Genomic DNA, 21,743 nt, shown 5'->3' with positions numbered 1-21,743 from the left:
GTCAGTTGCCTATTATCATCAAATCTAACAGTTACTGTATTTCATGAATGTTAATATGTGCCATTCGTTATAAAATAACCCTCATTCAAATTTATGAGTAATAAGTTAATCGTAAACATTCATGGCATGTTCTTTGCTAGCTACTTATCAGCCTACTGATCACTTAATGGACTTGCAGAAATTACAGTAATCCATTACACATACGAGGAGATTAGAACGTTAATCCTAGATATATAAACTACTAGTTTTATATTAGCTGATACACATATTTGTGTTACGCCTGTAGCATTTATCTCTTGCATTGCTTCCACGACAATTTCATGAAATTTCTTCCCTAATCGTGAAATGGTAAGCTTCTTACTTCATTATCTTGTTATAATGCACTCTAATAGATCCTGACTCATCTATACTATATATGCTATGAACAGATTTGTCAATTTATATCATATATTAGCATGGATGCACAGATTTTCAGCGTTTGAAATCTGGGTTACCATAGCTTGAGAGCCATAAGCCAGAACTAGCTTGAACAAAGATTTATATAAGAATACCATTACTTCCTTTCTTTCTCCTGTAAGCGAAACTTCTCTTCAGTAAAACTGAATCATTGATAAATATGTTGAGTACAACAAAGGTCCCAAAACTGAACCCTGCAGAGATGTACTCCTTAGCCACTTAAGTCCTTAATATCTCCCTTCTGAATATTTCTACTTGTCCTTAACTGTATAGACCACGATGTTTCGAACTTAATAACACCACGCTATCTGGAACTCCTGCCCCAAAATAAATGTCTAGATCCCAATCTAATTCTTCCTTTACAAACAATAACACCCCTCCCCCCCCCCCTCCTCTTTACGATCACTCCTGGTAACAGTATAATTACCGTTGTACACTTCTATATCAAGAATTTTTTCCTCATTAAGCTATAACTCAGAAATCCCCGTAATAAATGAAAAACAGACAAACATTTTTCTGAAATATCTTCATTTTTAAAATCATTCGTTTCATTAGCATAAAGCATCAGAAAAAAGAATTGCATTTAAAACACTGCCAAGCAAGATATCCTACAGGAGCTACCGTCTCTATTGGATTCATCCACTAAAAGCCAAATTTTTTTTTTTTATTCTCGATTTGTCGCTCTCAATTCCAGAAGATTTCTCTACAAAATCGCCTTCTATATCAATCGATTCTCCAGATAACTCAGTCATATATCTCCTATCCCAGTTAATTCTCCTCATTAACATAAATATCTATTCCGCATAATGCATTTAAGTTTGTCAATCGAAGGACAGATGGAAGGGGCAGCAAATGTATTATCAGCAGTAATGGAGTAGTAATCTTTTAAATCTCTCCAGTCTCAAATAGTCATAAACCACACGAAATGGAAAGGAAGATAACATCATAAATGTTCTTTCTTCGATTTTCTACTGCGCAGTTCCAGTTTAATCATAGATAAATGTCTCTGTATATTTTTTTTACCAATTCCAATACAAATCCCCCCCCTCTGGGGGAAAAAATGAGGCTCGAGTGGCTGATGAGGTTTATATGCTCTTTTTAATTGTAGCTCTGCGCTGACGGCCACTGAATTAGCAACTTTGATTAATGTCGACTTGGACCTCCTTTAGCGACTACTAGAACCGATCTTCTTTAATTTCCTGCGCATTGTTCGGTGAGATATGGATCGGGAACAGCTTTCATTAAATGCTCCGGTCAATTGCTGCACACAGGAAGTTCTGTTTGTCCTTACAAACCTTCTTAGGACCACAGTTGCGCTTAGACCAGCCATGTGGGTTATTTTTCCACTGATTAAATAACCCGGATAACACATCTTCTGAGAAACCAGTTGGCTCAGTTCTCAAAATCGTGGCCCAGCCAGAGCAGCACCCACAGTATGCCCTTTATCGAACTCCAGAAGATCGTTTGTTTTTCTCATTGTGACCAACGCTGTTGACAATTACTGACCAGTAATATTTTTAAACAGTTGCTTAGAACACATGGTGACACACGTGACCAAGTACTGTATTTTACATATGTGCTTCATACGTATATCTGCATAAAGGTTTCTAATCTGTGGCCGGTATGTGTATCACACAAAATAGTACTTTGACTACATGAAGTGTTTTTAGCTTTTCCAGACAAGTGTCAGTTCCCTAATACCGTAATTTACGCAGTACCTTAATTCAGTGATCTCAAACTGGCGGCCCGAGGGCCGCATCCGTCCCCCGAAGCAATTTTACACGGCCCGCGAATACATTTCAATTATGTATTTGTTGTAAATACGGTGCTTGTAGTTTTAGAGACATAGAGATATGGACTGAACTTATGCGCACATAAGCTCAGTCCATATCTACAATTTACAATCAGTAAATTTAGTTCGCCAGCCGACAGTTGATGGCGCTTCAGTATTCTGGTATTTCCGATGCACAGCTCATATTGCATTGTAGATGGAGACAAACTAACGTGCGGCTTATAAAACCTGTTTATTTGTGCTTGTTGTTAGATCTACATTATATCAATACCTATCGTTTAGAATTGTGCATAACTTTTGAGTGTTGCTTTCATACGAAAATTCATCTTGTTGAATTAAAGTTGTAAATAAAATTATAATAGTGATTAATTAAGAGATTAAACTGCAAGCCATGTCTTTAACAAAGAGTAAAAGAAAAGTGGACGAAGAAAGATGTGTTTTTCAAATAAATGGGAAATTATTTACTTTTGTGGTGTTGTGCGCAATAAAATTGTATGTTTTATTTGTAATAAGGGAATATCAGTTCTAAAAGAATACAATTTACGTCGCCATTACGAAACGAATCATGAAGAAAAATTTGAAATTTTGGAAGGCAAATTGAGGGAAGAGAAGTTACAGTTTCTGAAATCTGGCTTACAACGACAACAAAATTTTTTTTATTGAAGCAAATAAATCCAGTGAAGCAACAGTTCACGCAAGTTTTGCTCTCGCGCACATCATTGCAAAACGATCAAAACCATTTACTGATGGTGAATTCCTTAAAGATTGATTAAGTCTGCTGAACTTCTCTGTCCTGACAAACAACAATTATTTAAAAATATTAGTTTATCAGCCAACACGGTAGCGGAACGTATTAACGAAATCGCTAGTGATTTACGATGTCATTTAAAAGAAAAAAGTATAGATTTTGCAGCATTCTCAATAGCAGTTGATGGATAATGTTATGGAAACAGTAACTAAAACAGTAAACTTTATCCGTGGACGAGCTCCGAATCATCGAGAATTTGTTGCATTGCGTGAAGAAATTGAAAGTGAGTATGGAGAAATGATTTATTATAACGAGGTGACTGTATTAAAACGGTTTTTTGATTTAATAAATGAAATCAAAATTTTCATGACACAAAAAAATAAAACCATCGACAAGCTACGTAATGATACATGGATCACAGATTTAGCATTTCTTGTTGACTTAACCGGCAATTTAAATATTCTCAATAAAGAGCTGCAAGGAAAGAATAAACTTATCACTGACATGTATGATTGTATTAAAACTTTTAAAGTTAAATTGCAATTATGGGAAACACAACTGGAATCAAAAAATTTCGTACATTTCCTACATCTTAAATCCCTGCCCTATTATTTCAAATGAAAAATCTCAAGAATATGCAAAAAAAAAATAGCTAAGAATTTGAAGAAAGATTTTAATGATTTGGAGTCCGATTTTACATTGTTTTCATTACTATTAAAAACGAACGTGAATAACGCACCAGAAAATCTACAAATGGAGCTAATTAATTTACAGTGTGATATAAATCTTATTCAAAGATCTAAAGATACAGATTTGATTAACTTTTATTCGTACTTGTCAAAAGATAAATACCCTCAGTTACAAATTTTTGCAATAAGAATAATCGCTTTGTTTGGAAGTACATTTATATGTGAACAGTTTGTTTCGCAGTTGAAAATTAATAAGTCTAAGAAAAGAATCCGATTGACCGATGAGCATTTACAATCCGTGATGAAGATAGTTTCTAGTAATTTTTCTCCAAGGCTACAAACTTTATCAGAATCGAAACGCCATCAAGTGTCAAGTTGCAGTAAGAATAAAGCAATTTGAGTTTGAGACCACTGCCTTAATTAATCACAGTAAATTCTCTAACTTACAGTTTCATCGAGCCTCCGTACCTCAGTCGGTATAGATCAGTGGATCTTAACCTTTTTAGTGATCGGACCCCCTTGAATCTAAAATTAAGTTCTCGCATCCTCTTGAAAAATGTGTTTGTTTCTTTATTTAGGAAATTACATCTATTGCAAGATAATTTATTCATTGAAAAATAAACACATATATTTACATATACATACAAAACAATATCTCAAATTTTAATGGCTATGTTTATTTATTCATAATGTTGTTTATTCATAATAATACTTTTGAAGCGAGGCTCCTTTTTGGAAAGAGCCACGCGTAATCATCACTTGCATTTAAGCGATTTCTGGCTTTTGCTTTTATGTGCAAAAGTGATGAAAATCCCATTTCACACAGGTAGGTGGTGGCAAATGGTAAAAGTGTCTGCAATGCTGCTTTTGCCAGCTGTGGATAAGGTTCTAACTGTGTACACCAGAATTGTTCTAAGTCCAGTTTTTCAAATTCCATTTGAATACGTGCATTGGCTCGTATTTCAATAAAATCATCTTTTATTAAATAGCTGTCGTCCATTGAATCTGGGTCAAATAGAAATGGATCCAGTATCCATCTCTGAACTTTGCTAATATTTCCCGTGGTAAAGTATCCATGAAATGATTCACTCAATTGTTGGAGGTGTATTGCAATTTCAAGTATAATTATTATTTTCTCATTTTCCAGAACGATTGAATCAAGCAAAGGAAAGTTTGCAGAATTCCCATTTTCAACTCGACGTTTCCAAATTTTTAGTTTTTCAATAAATGAAGATAATTTTTCACTAGCTGTTATTATGTCCTTACCCCAAATCCTTGCATTGATGTGTTTAATTCATTCGGGTGGCTAAATATATCTGCTAAGTAGGCTAGTCGAAGTATTGCTTCTCTTTTTTCAAAAGCTTTAACTAAATCACAATTTTGGTTAGTAAGAAACTGTATAATTTCCTCGCGCAATTAAAAAACCCTGCTTAGCATGCGGCGCTTGGAGAGCCACCGTACTTCAGTGTGATAAAGAAGCACAGTATGAACAGCACTGATTTCTTCGCACAAAGCACGAAAGATACGATGATTAAGCACTCGTCCTCGGATATACTTTACTACATTTACTGCAGTAGTTAAGTGTTGTTTTAAATTCTCTGGCAAAGCTTTCGATGCAAGTGCATGACGGTGCAACATGCAATGCGTTATTGTAACTTGCGGTATTTCTGTCTTGATGTATGAAAAAAATCCAGAATTTTTGTCCAACATTGCAGGGGCACCATCAGTGCAAATTGAGCCTATCACATTCATGGGTATTTGATGTTTAAAAAAAAAAGTTTTTAATATGATTGAAAACATCAATTCCTTTTGTCGTCAATTCCAGTGGCTCACGAAATAAAAATTCTTCCAACATTTCTTTTTCCTTAATGTATCGCACAAATACCAACAACTGACTGCGATTATCAACGTCAGTTGACTCGTCCAGTTGAATACTCACTTTTAGAGGATTGGCTTTGATATCTTCTACTACTTGCAGTAAAATATCAACAACTGAGATCTTGAATGCGCGATCGAATCACATCGTTCGATAACGGAATCTGCTGAATATTCCTTTGTGCTTCAGAACCCAATACAATTTTTGCAATTTCAAGTGCACATGGTTTTACCAATTCCTCAGCTATTGTATGACCTTTTCTTTTCTTAGCACACAGATATGCCACTTGATAAGAAGCTTCTAACATGGGCTTTTGAACTGCCGCAACGTCAAATTTTGTGATAGTACCGCCGGTTTCAAATCGTGCCTTCTTAGACTTCAAGATGTTAAGAGTATGTCTTGCAGATTCACCACCATGCTGATTATTGAAATGCTTTAACAACTTTGATGGTTTAAGATTGGAGTTTGAAATAATTTACAAGATAAAATGCATTGTGGTCGTTGCGTACCATCTTTTTCTGTTGTACGAGTGAATCCATAAGCAACATAATCGTCTTTCCATTGGCGTTTTTTCGACATAACGAAATGTCGAAAAAACGCCATTATGTAATCAATTGATCGTATCCGGTATGGGCTTTAGTCACTGATTAATGTTGGTAAATTAAAGAAAATTAGTATTCGTTTCTGCGTCAAACCACCTCGTTAACGTTCGTACTCAGAGTATGCGAACACGTGCGCGTATCAACCAGTTCCTTATTGTACTGCATGTGCTGGTAAGTGCGATGCGCTGAGGAAAAGGTAAAGAGGGTAGGAGTGGGGGTCCCAAAAGTCGACGTAGCGTTTGCTAGTTTCTCACAGGCGGTAGTTTCCATCGAAAATTTAGAAACTTCTCTCGCACCCCTGGAAATGCTTTCTCGCACCCCCAGGGGTGCACACACCCCAGGTTAAGAACCTGGTATAGATCGAACCCATCTTTGGTCGGAAAGACGGGTTCGATTTCCGTCCATGATGTGAGGAACCTTTATCTGGTCTCTTTCGACTGAAGGTGAGTTAACCGGTCTCTTACGGAGATAGAGGGTTTTTTCACCCGGAAACTCGAGTTTTTTTGTTTTTTTTTTGTCCCTCGGAACAGGCAAACCCGCCCGTGAACATACACGGATTTACATTAAAAAAATACGTACTTAATCCCTCACTAGGAGGGCTCAACCAGTCCTACGGGACAGTTGAGGAACGGGGGGAGGGACCCCATACGAATAAATAAAACAGTTTCATTTGGAACAAATGATACAAAAGAGTTCTCTCTCTTTATTTGAAAGGCATGGAGTTTTTTTAAAAACTTTTGTCAAACTGGAGTCGCAAATGAATATGGTTTATGAATTTATATTGTAAGTATTTATATTGAAGCATTCATTACCCAATTTTAACAATATAATAATTAATCTTCTAATGAAGAAAGAGATAGAGTTCCGCAAATTAATTTAACATTTTAGGGAGTCATCAAAGTTTGAGAATCCATGCCGCTAGTCATAAGGCGAAATACCATCTGTTAGATGAACTAGGTAATATGGTATCTTCCTATATCAGAAAATGCATGGCGCATCTAAGTCTGCATACTGAAAGCTAGACCTCATTCTTTTATAAATATGATTGATTAATCGACAAACATTTTCGGGGAACTTTAGCTATCTATAAATTAATTTGGTGTGAAAACATTCACTCACGATTTATGATATAACTAAATAGTTAGGACTTGCTGATAAATTTTAAGTGACGGAAAGTATGCGAAGTTAATGTTATTTCGAAACTTTTAACGCATTAGCAAAGAACTGCAGGACAGCTATTTGGATATTTGGATATATTTATATACCAAACAGTGGCAGCCGGTGAAAATTTTAAGTGGGGGTGCTGCATATACAAAAAAAAGAAAAAAAAAATTTTTTTCTGATCAGTAACAAATTTATTAATAAATAAATTTACATATTAAAAATTGCTTTATTAAAAATATTTCATCTTCACCACGAACATTAATAATAATATAATAAAAGTTTCGTATCAATAGCAATGACAAGTGCAAATGAATATCGGCGTTAGATCGCAGTGCATTTGTTTCATGTAACGATAATTGGAAAAATATAATTCTTTTCATATTTTCAACTGTGACACTCGTCATAATTCAGCCTTGTATCTATAATAAATAAATAATTATATGTTATTTTAACAAAATAAAATAAGATTTACAAAAAATAGTTCACCAGGCACACGCACCAATAATAAACGTTTCATATCTCACAGAAATATGGCGCTTAAGCTTACTAAAAATGTATGTCGCGTAATAATAATAACAGCGAACCGGTCAGTAGAACAGCACACGTGCAATTAACGTAACATAATACTCTGCCTTCATATCCTTAACTAAGTTGGCTGTAATTCCAAACAGTTGCTGATCTCTCTCGCGCGCGAACTGGAGCATTTTTAGGGAGATTAAATCTGGAATTGTTTAAATAGCAATCAGTTGGTTCATTCAAATCACCTCCCTTTCCCCTCTCCCACCTCAAAAAAAGCTTCCCAAAACCAGTTCATACACTGGTTTTTGGGAAGCCTGTTGATAATGACTGTTGGGATACCTCCAGATGCTACCCGAAAACCCTTCTCGCTGTTCTGACCTTTGTACCATCTCCTGCGGCTGTTAGTCTCTCTCTTTCTGTGTGAATTGCACTATGTTCACTATTGATTTTGTAAACAAATGCATTTTCACCTGCTGTTGACTTATCATGTTATATGACTTATATTATTCGCATCGTCTGATCTGATTATGTACCATATCCAATTTATTTATTAAAAGGCCTAACTTCGCTATACGACAGTATAGCGAATCGCTACCGTTTTTTTTTATTTTTTATTATTTTATTTTTTAACTTGTAGCTTCACGTAATGGTTTAATAATGCTTTTAAGCAGTCATATATGTGCGTAAATGACATAAGGCATTTATTTATGTCAGATGCAGAAGCAAAAAATTTAGAATTAGTCGCTAACGAAAAGTTATTCTGAATAGCTTAGCTTAAGGAAACGTGTCAACCAGTTTTTGGTCTTCAATCGATATCGTTAAAAGTTTTACCATTTTGGCAATAAGATTGCCGCTTTTACGGATAATTGAAGTATTAACACATGTGGCACTTTCACTTCACGAGAACTTGATCTTTCTTCATAACAACAGTAGGGTAAGGTAAGTTGAGCTTGGGGCCTCAGTTTGCGATACACCATTGTCACTAAATTTAATCATATTAACCTTCGAATTAAGAACAATAAAATGAAACAGTTATAAATCATGTATAATTCACAGTGAAACACCAAAACATAGAGAAATGTAGCAAGCAACGGCCTAAATAAAATTGAATTTCACAAATTGCTACGCGTCGACTGATTCACTGTAGCGTTCATGTAATGTCTCTAAAATCCTCTTATGAGCGAATGCAGTGTCGTAAATGGGTTGGTCAAATGAAAATCGTATTTGCGGATCGTCGTAAAGCGGGGTAGGATGTTAGTAGCATTTACTGGGTAGTTTTCGATGAAGAGTGAAAGGGTTAAACTTTTCTGATCATGTTAGTTTTGGTAAGTGGTTAAAATCTCTTAGTCGCATGCTGCAGGTAAAATATGTAGTTGAGGCTTTTTCACCGTCAGTTGAAAGAGCCTCAAATACAAAATAATACAAAATATTAATAATAATACAAAATAATACAAAATAATCAAATACAAAATAATACAAAAATAATCAAATACAAAATAATACAAAAATGTAGAAATAATACAAAAAGCAATACTTTCTCATTTGTACTACATTTTAATCATGCCATCGATCTTACAGAGTACAAATAAAAAAAATAATAAATCACCGAAATTCTTTTGGCATGAAGCCCGAACAATTCCCTTGCGGAAGTAAATTCGTCAACAGCATGACGTTCATTCTCCAGTGATTAGCAAGAATTCACGCATCACTGCATTATGCACACTGCACGAGGTGTCTTGCATCGTCGGATGTATTTCAGTTGAATAGGGGCTGAAGGAAATTTCTGCAACAAGTTGCATAATTTTATTTTTCTCTGAACGTAACATCATATATAAATATAACTCGCTTTAAAGTTATCGATGTTACTTATATATCTTTGTAGTCAAAGAAACAAAAAAACACTTCCTGGTATTTTTTCTAGGAAATTGGAATGCTCGTCATAATTTTGGATATTTTTAATTTCCCGATTCTTTTCTGATTAATTTCGTAAATCTAAATTAGGTAGCCAGTTCCGGTCTCTATCCTTCTTTTCATTGGTCGCGCTTTGTTTCTTCCGTCTTTATTCATCATCATCATCATTCTGGATATGCTGAATTACAGACCTTTATCTTCTTATTCTTGTCTTTCATATGGCATTCATTTTAGATGTTCTTTCAATTTTAGTATTTTCCTGTTTGTTTCCATTATCAGCGTGTCTGATTTAATTTTTTCAGTATTATGTCTTCATTTCGTTTTTTATGTAGTCTTTGAACCTGCTGTTCTTCCCATCATTTCTGCTGCAGTGATTCTTTTATTTACTTCCATGCTTCACTTCTATATAATGAGGTTTTGATAAAATATTGTATATTCTTGGTGTATTCTTTTTTTTTTTTTTTGTGACTTTTGCTAGTCTTAAATGTTTTATTTATATGCTGTTTTAGTTATTTTACTTGACACGACGTTTCATCCTAATTACATAGGTTCTTTTCAGGTGGAAACATACAAATTAGTAGGCAAACAGTAAAAACTGACAACCACTATGCAGTTAGAAGAAACTGATGTTTTTTTTTTTTTTTAATTATAATGTTGCATTGTTCAGAACGTTCTGCTTGTTTACGCATTCGCGTGCACGCGTTTGGCTAATGATGGCTATGATGAATTCAGACAATTTGATATTTGAGTTAATATTTAGATGTTTAGGATCTAATGCCATTTCCAAGGATTTTATTTATTTTATTTTATTTTTTTAAAGAAACGGTGTTATAGTTCTGATTTATTCCATAACACTTGATGTCTCATGGCCAAAGAGTCTTGTGGGTCAGTTGAAGAGAGTACAAGTGATGACAAAGCTGAGGTCTCACTCCTTCACGAACCGGCAAAGTTTACATGCTTATATTCAAATAATCTTGGAGATAGGGAACATAATTGTCTAAGTCTTGTTTCTTCAAATACTTTGGTTCTTTTCGTGCTTCTTTTTATGCTTATAGAATGGTTTAATAAATTTATCGGTAAGTGATTTTTTTTTTTTTTTTTGATATATCAAAGAAGTGATACCTGTATCTTGACAAGTTTCTGTTATGATCGAATGCTAGCTTTTCTAAGTTAAACTATTCTGAGCGAGAATAAAAGGAACAGAATCTGTAGAGGATCTTTCTAAATTCACTTTGTTCTTCTTTTTTTTTTTTTTTTAAATAGTGGATTCTGTTCTTCAGTACTTTTACATATAAAAAAATCTTACACACACACACACACACACACACACACACACACACACACACACACACACACACACACACACACTATTTTGCACTAGCAGAAGACCTCAGTCGGTAAATCTAGTTAAATTTGTCCTGCTTACTTTAAAGTTCTACTGGGGTTTTATTTCCGTGGTGATTTTCCATTTTTAATTTCTTTTAATGCTACATTTCGTTCATCTGGTGTTATTTGGGGAGAGTATTATCAATTAGATTTTTTATAAATCGTTTATATAATAATTCTAATTGTTCATTTCCTCGACAGAGATCTATTTATTGTTTCTCTTTATGAGAACTTTAATACTTTGTAGATTTGGGTTGTAATTTATAAATTTAATTTCATTATTTACGAATATAGTTATCACAAATTTTTCTGTGACGTTTTCTTCCCCCCCCCCTTATATTAATAGTTAGAAATTATAATTTTTCATTAACAACATATCTTAAACAATCAGGATAATCATACGGGATTACACATTCAACTGAAAATTATCTGGAAGTTTAAAAAATAAACTACAATTTCAGAAAAAAACTTGCTTTGGAGATAAGGCTGATTTGTAGAAATCTGTACCAAGAACATGTCGGCTATGTCATATATTAACATGTTCACAGGAAAGGCTTCACAACACTTATACGCCCGAGGATTCTGAAATTGGCCGGAAAAACACTTGCATCCTTTATAGTCGCATGAGACCTTAAATTGGAACGGGAAAAGGAACAGTTGCTCATTGTGTGAAATTTCTAATTAAACGCTGTTGTTGCAAGCTGAAAGACAATGAAGAACCTTTCTCTCACACACACACACTCAAATATATCTCTGTAGTTGTTGCGTTTTATGCACTCGACTTTCTATGACATCATCCTTACTAAACTATAGCGAAACGCATATAAATATTGTACTGTATTTCTTTAACGGACCTTTTCTTTATGTAATGTTACGACAAAAGTTACGTTTTCATTAATGTATTTGTATGTTTCATATTCTCTTCCTTATACTTCGTACATTAGCTATTGCGTTTTTTTTTATTGCGTACATGTTTGCTTTATTTCCCCACCCCTCCTCCTCTCTCGCTTAATTTAATCTTTTTCCAGCTAAGGTGTTCAAACGATTCATGAAAAATTTCTTTCTTTGCTTTTGGAACTACTAGCAAGTTCCGGCACAGCATAAACCTTAGTCTACTTTACATATAGAAGATTTGACAGTATTGTTTCTTACATATAATATACAACTATAAAGATAGTTTCCGTAATGGCAAACAGGTCACTAGTTGAATACACGAAGAAATCAGTAATGAGTGTAGCTCTAATTATTCTATTATGTATTCGTATTAAAGAAAGCAGATTTTTGTAGTAATCTCCATACCATACTGCAATGAGGAATTTACCCAAGAATAGTATAAGCATCTTAAAATGCTGGATTTACAGTTTTTTTTAAAAAAAAACATATTCTGTTAATTACGAACCTCAAATTATTATTTAAAAATGAGATGTGGGAGTTCCATTTCAGATAGCCGTCAATTGTCTTTTTGACTAAGCTAGTTATACAGTTTTGGATATCACTATATTTCGTTTCATGCTATTTTATAGTTATATTATAATCTTAGTTTATCTATTAACGTGAAGTGTATATATTTTATCGGGATTAATTTTAAGACCATTATTGCTAAACTACTTATATAGTTTCAACATATCATGGTTGGTCCGTTTTCTAGATCCTTTCATTGTATATTAATGCCTTGTCATCAGCGAATGATATCATTTTGCCAGAAATATTGTGCTTGCAGATCATTAACGTATATTAAAAATAGAATTGGTCCTAGCACCGAACATTGCGGGATTCCGTATTTTATTATTTTTATTGCGCTCTTAAATGTGCCGTAGCTGGTATATTGTTTTCTGTTATTCAAATCGGATTTGAATCAATCATTGGGAATGCCGTATCTAGACATTTTCAGGGAGTAAGTTATGATGCGCACGCACGCGCGCGCGCGCGCACACACACACACACACACACACAAATTTATCGAATTAGTTCTAATTTAGTTTCTTACTCCAGCTGCTTTCTTTCCAAATGCTGTGATTGGAATTACAGACGAAATAACTAACACTAGGACCACATGTCTTTTTCCAGGCCAGTCTGCTTGTTTTGTGGGATGAAGACCTGGAGTTTCTGGAAGAAAAACCCTATCATAATCCATATGAGACTGCCATCTTCATTGAAACCGTTGCAAAGGTTCCTCTCGTCCTTGACAGATTCGTATCTAGATCTTTTGCTGAATGCAAATGTTACGTCGTTCCTCGTGACTGCTACAGAGTCGCTCTCTCTCTCACAGATGTTTTTTAAGTTCTATGGATGATGTTATATTGAACTGATTTCATCATTCCTCCTGTTATTTCTAGGTCTCTCTCTCTCTCTCTCTCTCTCTCTCTCTCTATATATATATATATATATATATATATATATAAAGCGCAAATAGCTGCTAGTCCACCATTCATTCCCATACGTAGTAGTCCTCCCCTCACCATGTGCTGGTGACCCGATTTTTCATGATCTCCCAAAAGTAGCATAGGGAAATTTTGGGGTAAACGTGTTTACCCGATCTCTAATATCGCTGAGTACGGCACGTTGGGAACTCACTTTCTGAGTTTGAATGACAACTTATGACTATTTCCAACGATTAAACGTGTCAATGAAGTGGAATGGCTGGAATTGTGCTTCTGGGACATGCTGCTCTAATGGTAGGTTGGTCATACATTTCAAGATGTTTACAGCAGTCGTCATCGAGCAGGTCGACTAGTAATCAGCAAAGTTAAATTACTGGAACAACTGTTGGCATTTCACATCTTTATTTTGCTTGTTATTTATTATTATTATTATTATTGGATACATCTGCATGATTCTTTATATTGAATTCATAAAGCATTAATTGCTTCTTTCTTTTATCTTTGCTTAAAAGCCAAGATAAATGGGAAAATGTTAGTACAGTATTATTGACTATGATGTGTAGATGCATCTTTAAACAAGACGATGTTGTTTATAGTATCTAATTTTAGAATGGCTGTAAATTAAAAGCCAAGAGATTAGTATAGATAACTTAAGCAACATGATTTTTAAACAAGTTTGGATATGTATGTACATCGTAACATTATAGACATTTTTATATTATGATACTTTTGCTTAACCGCTGTTATTAAATAAGCAAAAGGCGAGAAGATTAGTGCTAAATTGTGCTCAAGTGCGATTAAAAATGGCCGACACCTCAGGGATAACTTCATGACGACTGAAAAATATATTTTGGTTTTTATGTGAAATTATAGTTATTAATTGCTCAATAATTTTAATAAAAATTATTTAGGAGAACCATAGTCCCCCCCCCCCCCACACACACATCAAAATTGCCTCGAATTGTTTCATTCGAATAGATAAATCGGACAGTGTTTGCGATCGCTGCTAAAAAACTAAATAAATAATATAATAATATAACAAAGGTCATTCTGTGTGAAACTTTTTTTTTTTTTATATATATAGAAAAATATAACTATTATTCTACAAATGTTTTGCAGCCATGACCAGGTGATAATAACATCCTTTTGCTTCTCTGAATGTTAATATTTTTTGTTCTTTCTATTGACCTGTATTTCTTCCTAATGAAAATTTTTAATTTAGTTTGTTGTATGAGTTCATTTAAAATTTTATGCTTGGTATAATCATCTCGAATAACAGATGCATTAATATTTTCTTCTACATCGTCACATCCTTTTAAGCTTGTGAAAATTTCAATAGCGCAGGCGCGCTTGATAACCTTTTCTTTAGGAATTGTGTCGTCGCATTTCAAATTGTCTTGTTAGAATGACGCTGCTGTTTATTGTAGTTTGTAAATGCTGTGAGGTACCTTCAATACAGACCTAGCTTAAATAAAATGGATACGGGTACTGTGTGTGAAGAAGAAATAGTCAAGTCATTCTTAAATGAAGCCACTTTATTCGCGATTTTTGTACCCACTACCTTTTACAGATAATGGACTGACTACAGATTGCCTGAGTGTGGAAGGGTCGATTATGAGTAATCTGAGAGGACCTGGATCTCTTAGGATTGCTAGGTAGGACTTCAGTTAGCGAGATACAGTACTGAAAACTTAATCTAGGGGAACAAAATATTTTCTCCGCGTAGATGAGATTTCCAACATTTTATTCCTATAGGGAAGTAAATTATGGATCGTAGGCAAGAACCTGAGAAGGTGCTGTCTCTGTGAGAGGAAGAGGTGACATAGACTAGTACGCTCATACAATTATCAGTACCCCCCCCCCCAAAAAAAAAACCCTCCTCTAAAGAGAGCATTTTAGGATGCTCCTTTAACATTTTCAGATATATTTTCGTTTAATAGATTACATTATTTTGCTCATGCCCTAATAAAATTGAGGTTGAATGTTTTTATACACAGAACTTTTAATCAGAGTTTTATTTTACTTTTCAGTTTTTTTTTTTTAATCATTAACTCCACTGAGTTAAAGGAACTAATTGTAATTGAGTGACCCATGAGTTAGAGGTGTTATTTTATTCCATCTTATAGAATGGTATTGCCAGTACGCATAGCTTTATAGAAAAAAAGATAAATCTTACATGCATATTTTTAGATGCAAGACTTAAAATAAAGCTATAGGCGATTTCGCATAATTGTAATCGTAACAAGGACTGTACAAAACGTTCACACTTCTGGAAAGTTGTTCTTTTGAATACTGTATTGCTAGTAATTTAATTTTTTTTTTTAATTAGTTAGTAGGCCTGACTTGACTGCCTTTTTGAGCTTTACCTTACGAAGTTACTTGTCTCATGCTTAATTCATTAACTTCGTAATATACTATTCATATTTTTGTTCTTTATAAAATTTGATTGCTTGTAATATTCTTCTTTAATTGTTATCATGATTTCACTTTGAACATGACGGCGATACTCCTTTGAAATATCAGTGATGCATTAAAATAATTTACGTCGACGAATCTGTTATTATGGGAACCATTTCATACTTTTGTTGGAGAGATTTGATTTCAAGTCTTTCCCCTATTTAGTGGACTTTTTAAGCTAAAACACATATTTTACTGGTCCTAGATGGTGGTAACATGGTTTCCTTCTGCAAAACTTCTGTGCATTTTACAGCCAATATAGTAACGCCTGGTGACTTCGGGAAGGAAAGCCTAGGTTTTCCTTCCCGAATTACATAAACTACCAAAGAGCATTTACAAATTATAATTAATACTTAGTTGCTTTAATGCTAATTTCAAACAGTTGTATAAAAGTATAGGAAATGTGTGTTGCTGTTTCCTGTATTTTCACATAATGGCATTTCATGTTTAGGTGCTTAAATAGCCCAGTTTGAAGTGCTTAAATAGCCCAGTTTGAACGAAAACATGGTTGATTGATACTAGTGTCAAGATGATGCCGAAATTTCGTCAAAATATGCAAGTATGAGAATTAAAAAAAAAGAAAAATGAATCCGGACAATTGGGGCGTCTGTGCGCCCTTATGCCATAAAATTGGTATCTGACATATTTCTTATTTGTCTGTAGTGAAATCATGTTAGAAATTGGCAAACGGCGCTCGTCTCATTCCAGGAATCAAGTTGCATTTTTGAAAACATATTTGTTCGTAATTCTAAAACGATTTTCGCGGGTACACCAGTAGCAGAAAACACCTTGTTCAAAGCTCTATCGTCCCGACGCGTCGTTACTTTCATTGTTTGCTCTACTTTAGGGGTGAGCGAAACGACAGTCCAAGTCACTAAACATATATTATATAAAGATCCCTATGGACTGCTTTGTGATTGTACACATGTGTGCTAATCTGACTAGCCATTAGTGTTTTCTCTGGTGTGCAATAATTCCAAACCATCCAAGCAAAATTATCACTGACTACAGACCATTACTTGCAGATTTTAGACTTCGAGTTATAATTTGTAGAAGAAATCAAAAGAACTACATTTTCTAGCAAATAAATAAATAACGAAATAAATGAGAGCCTAGTTTTTCTGTCTCTGCACACTTCGCTTTTGTATGGCTGTGAAAGAATGTCGGAATTGCGTCTGGGATGAAGTGTGTGTGTGTGGAATCTCGTATGTATATAATAAATATTACTAAGATAAAAACAAGCATCACTTACAGAAGCAAGAACAACCATATAAAGCAATAGTTTAAGCTTTCAACGAAGTGAAATTACTATTATAGTCTTTTTATGATCTGTACATAAATAATATTGCTATATTCGATTACGGTGTATGACCAGAGTAGTAGTTTGTCTTAAGGCTTTTACTGTCATGTATATATAGTAAATTGTTAAATAGGAATACAAGCGGCTAGTATGCCACAGAGTTTGTTTTGAGTTCCTTGTGTGTGTGTGGGCGGAAGAATTAAAAATCAAAGATTAAGCCTGCAAAAAAATTGCAGCGTAGGTCGCGTGTATCTGAGAGATACATTCATTACTAATATGTGCTAAAATGCGATAAAACTTAAAAAAAAACATTGCAAATATAATACACGATGGTTTATTTATTTTCAGTTACAATCTAGAAATTATTGAACAAATAAAAAAACAACAACTAAACCAATACTATACTGACATCGGAGTTCGCAGTATCTCTCAGATACAATTTACTATCAAATATCACTTTCGCATTCGACTCTATCATTCTCATCATCGGACTCGAGTAACAAAATCGCTGAATCTCTTCAACATCTGATGGATTATCCAATCGATATATTTTTAGCCATTTTCAACGATAAATAATAATAATAAAAAAAACTAGACCAATACTGATATCGGAGGTCGCGGTATCTCTCAGGTACAATTTACTGTGAAATATCACACACCTTTACTTAACACGTGTTAAACCAAAACTGACCGCATAAACAGTGTAGAATAGCACTATATGCATAATATATGCATACGCAGCTACTCATGACCTCCAAGCTATACACTGGATGTGTATAAGAATATTTATATTAAACAATTGGTTTGTATCTGTCAGATCAGCCGCGACCTCTGCAGGGCTAAGTGCGAGACTATTTGGATGAATGGATTTTTAAAGAGACTTATTTTCCCCAATAACTAAGTAACGTGAATCTTGAATTCTTCGTTGCTACTGCTACCCGCAATGAATTAATAATTAAGTTTCGTTAATCCACATTCGTAAGAAGACAGGTTGTTTCATACACGAAAGAAATTCTTTCGGTGAAGTGTATATTCACTGAATATACAAATATGCGATTAAATTACGTTATTCGGCTTTCCCGGGCACTTCGTACATTGGTCGGAAGGACGCGAGGAACTTAGCCTAGGTTTTCCTTCCCGAATTACATAAATTACCAGAGAACATTTACAAATTGTAATTAATACTGAGTTGCTTTAATGCTAATTAAGACAAAGTAAACCAAAACACGTTTTTACTGCAGAGTAATACAGATATCTTCGATTGAAATGCTCATAATTAAACGGAAGAAATTGCAAAGATTGTTACTTTTGAATCTTTCATAGATGATATCAATTGTTATTCTCGACTATAATTTTATGTTGGACACACCCTTGCCACACCTAATCCACTCGATAATGGTAAAATGTCAAGCATGCAGTCTGCTGATGGAAGTGCTTTATTGTATGTGATCGTACATGCAAAGCCGATCAATGTTAGTACAAATTGATTCTGTTAATTATCTACGCTTACTGTTGCAAGGAATATTCCACATCACTTAGTCTCTCTTTCTTCCTCTCACAGGAACAGTTAACTCACTTTGTGGGAGAGAAATTTGGGAAAGTGTGATTAGGGGATGGTTATATATAAAATATCACATCATGCGGTCCAACTCATTTTTTGTTTTTCAGATTAGAATAACAGCAGTCTTCATGAATGGATAGCAGAGAGGAAAAAAGGAATGTTAACTTGGTATATAATAGATAAAAAAATATAAGAGAAATGCAACCCAGGTATGCGAAAATATCAATAAAACGGCGTAAAGATATTTATGAATATTGTCGCAACGGACCTACGCCAAAGAAAAACAGCAACTTTCAGTATATTTTAAAATAAAAAAACTCTGCTTGATATATTATATGGATATATATTATATTATATGAATACAAGTAGAATCCAGTAATGTTAGGTAATTATTATTATAAAATAATAGTTATCTGGATTTTTTTTCATTATGCTTATTACGTTACACCTCCAGAGAGTCCAAAGGCTCATCGAGGGAGGGCGCCCACTCCACAACTCTGCGCCACTCAATCTATCAACTACAGCGAACCTCATCATCTACACCAACGTCTGCTGACCACCACGACCAACCACTAGTAGTTTCACAGTCACAAACATCGATGCCCATGGCGGGATTCGAATTCGCGGCCTTTTGACTGGAAAGCGGATACGCTAACCACTCGGCCAACCAGGGTGGGGATGATTATATATAAAATGTCACATCATACCATCCAAGCCATTTTTTTGTTTTAATTTTTCAGATTAGAATAACAGCAGTCTTCATCAATGGATAGCAAAGAGTAAATTTTAACGACTTTTTTTTTTTTTTTAATTTGTAGCATAACATTGAGGGTGTGTTATTTATTTGAAGCTGTATACCAGAAGTGACAGGTTCAAAAAAAAATAATAAAATAAAATAAGAATTGAACTTCCTGTTCAATACCAACTACAAAAATTGTTTTTCTCTCACTTTAACTTCTGCTCATTTCTTAGTGTTACATCTTTGTAAAGACCTTAATTTGATCTTCCCTTTACATTGCATAATAAAAAGATAAATAATGTTCAGCTGTTAGCACATTCGATGTTGGACAACGCTATTTAGTTGATAGCACCCGGATTCGATTCCCGTTGCAACCGCAGAAAACTGTAATGGGCTGTAGAGTGAAAAGCCTCATACGGGTTAACATGAAAACCGGCTAGAAAACACGCGCGCAATTTACAAATAAAATACACTAGCCTTTGGGAGGGGGGGGGGGGTGTAAAGCTGTATTTGCCGCCTGGTCGATCGAGTTAATATTTTAGTAGAGTTCCCCTCTCCAACAGAATGCTGTAGGTTCGAATTTCCACTGTAGCATGGAAGTTTCTAGATGACATTAAGTAGACGATTTTCGTCGCACAGTGAGGCCACCATCTCATTGGGCGTTTGAAGCCTTAAAAAGAAAAGTTTTATATTATGATGTGTAGAGTAGGATTCCCTGATTATTTAATCAAACCCCCCCCCCCCCCACACACACACACGCATAGTATCAGTGAACTGTAGGTTTACAGTCTTTCGTGGATGGGATTTGCATTAAAAAATGTAATTCTTATTACTTGGTACTCATTCCTGAGGAAACCAGACGAGATAATTATAGTCTTCAATTGATTTGACTAGATAGCTTACGTACTTTAGCGTCAGTTGAAGATCTATATGGTAAATTTGAATACTCTGCATAGCTTTCTAATTTATTAAAACTAATATTGGAATCGAAACCGGTTTAGGAAGGAAAATAGCGCCAGCGATGTTTTTTTTTTTCTTTCGTTCATTTTGTTTCCTTCTTTTGATTGTCTTGTTTTATGAGCTGCCATGTAACATCATAGAAATGTCATCGCATGCGTTCAGGAATGATAAGGAAAGTTTTGGCATAACATGTTTTCAATGAAATTATTAAATTACACAAAAACGAGAGATTATTTCTGCAATTTAAACAACGAATATATAAGCACACTACTCGTTTCTACAGATAGTAAAAATCAGAAGGGTTGAAATTGGAACCACTAGATTTCAACAAGGAGTTATAACAGCTATTCATGCAAGCGTTCACCCATAAATTACTTGACTCTTTTGAGATGGGAGGATGAGTTGCTTCGGAAAAACTTCAGTTGTTTTTCAGGAAATGGTTGCCGAAAAATAAATGTGCCAACACATTTATTTTTGATAATCATTCTATGAATGAATATCCATTTTTTCTTTCTCTTCTTCTTCAACCTTCAAATTTTCACCTCCTGTGCTTTCAGATCTTTATTGCAACTTAAAGACAGCATTAAGTAATCATCATCATGCGTATCAAGGATTTAGGCCTAGTATGGCCTATTCCGGCCTTAGAAGTCATCGTTGAATCGTTTAGGAGGACGTCCTGGTTTTCTTTTTCCTAATGGCTTGTACTTTAAGGCTTGTTTTAGTAATCCTTCTCTTTTCATTCTTTGAACGTGTTCCATCCATTTATGTTTATATTATTTAATTTTTTTCTCTTACTGGTTCTTGGTTTAATTCTTTCATAATTTCTTCGTTTCTTTTGTGATCAAATAGGGTATACTTTGCAGTTTTTCTCATAAACTTCATTTCTGCTGTTATTAGTCTTTGTTTGTCTTTTTGTTTTATTGTCCAGATTTTGCTTCCATACATTAAGACAGGTAGGGCTAATGTATTGTATACTTTTAGTCGGGTTTATTTTTGAACTAGGTTTAGTTTAAATATAGAATTAATTACACCTGTTATTTTTAAATATTTTGCAATTTTTACATTTATATTGAAAGTTTATTTTTCACTTGGTTAGACTATAATAAATTTAGTTTAATCCTTTATCCAAGTGTGAGCAAACAAAGTTTGCTCCTGAAAATATCTTCAGGACTACGGTAAGGTAGTACAACACCGGGAAACTC

General features: G+C 34.3%; 2 protein-coding genes across 2 annotated transcripts in view; one reads left to right on the top strand and one right to left on the bottom strand.

The window, feature by feature from the left end:
* The window catches only part of LOC150105581 (secernin-2-like), a 196,241-nt gene that overhangs the window by 72,307 nt on the left and 102,191 nt on the right, over positions 1-21,743 (top strand). The gene's annotated exons all lie outside the window — the stretch shown is intronic.
* On the bottom strand, positions 5,102-5,437 carry LOC150105582 (protein ZBED8-like). The gene has a single exon (XM_090393984.1). It carries the CDS (start codon positions 5,435-5,437, stop codon positions 5,102-5,104), a length of 336 nt encoding a protein of 111 aa, XP_090250110.1.

Source organism: Typopeltis vanoorti, chromosome 6 (assembly GCF_054136105.1).
Source record: "Typopeltis vanoorti isolate ZY-2024b chromosome 6, IOZ_Tvanoo_1.0, whole genome shotgun sequence".
Taxonomy (NCBI): Eukaryota; Metazoa; Arthropoda; class Arachnida; order Uropygi; family Thelyphonidae; genus Typopeltis; species Typopeltis vanoorti.
This window is presented reverse-complemented; position numbering and strand designations above follow the sequence as displayed.

What these genes read in the sequence shown, in the direction of transcription:
- LOC150105582 (XM_090393984.1), bottom strand. Translation starts at nt 5,437, where the DNA reads ATGAATGTGATAGGCTCAATTTGCACTGATGGTGCCCCTGCAATGTTG.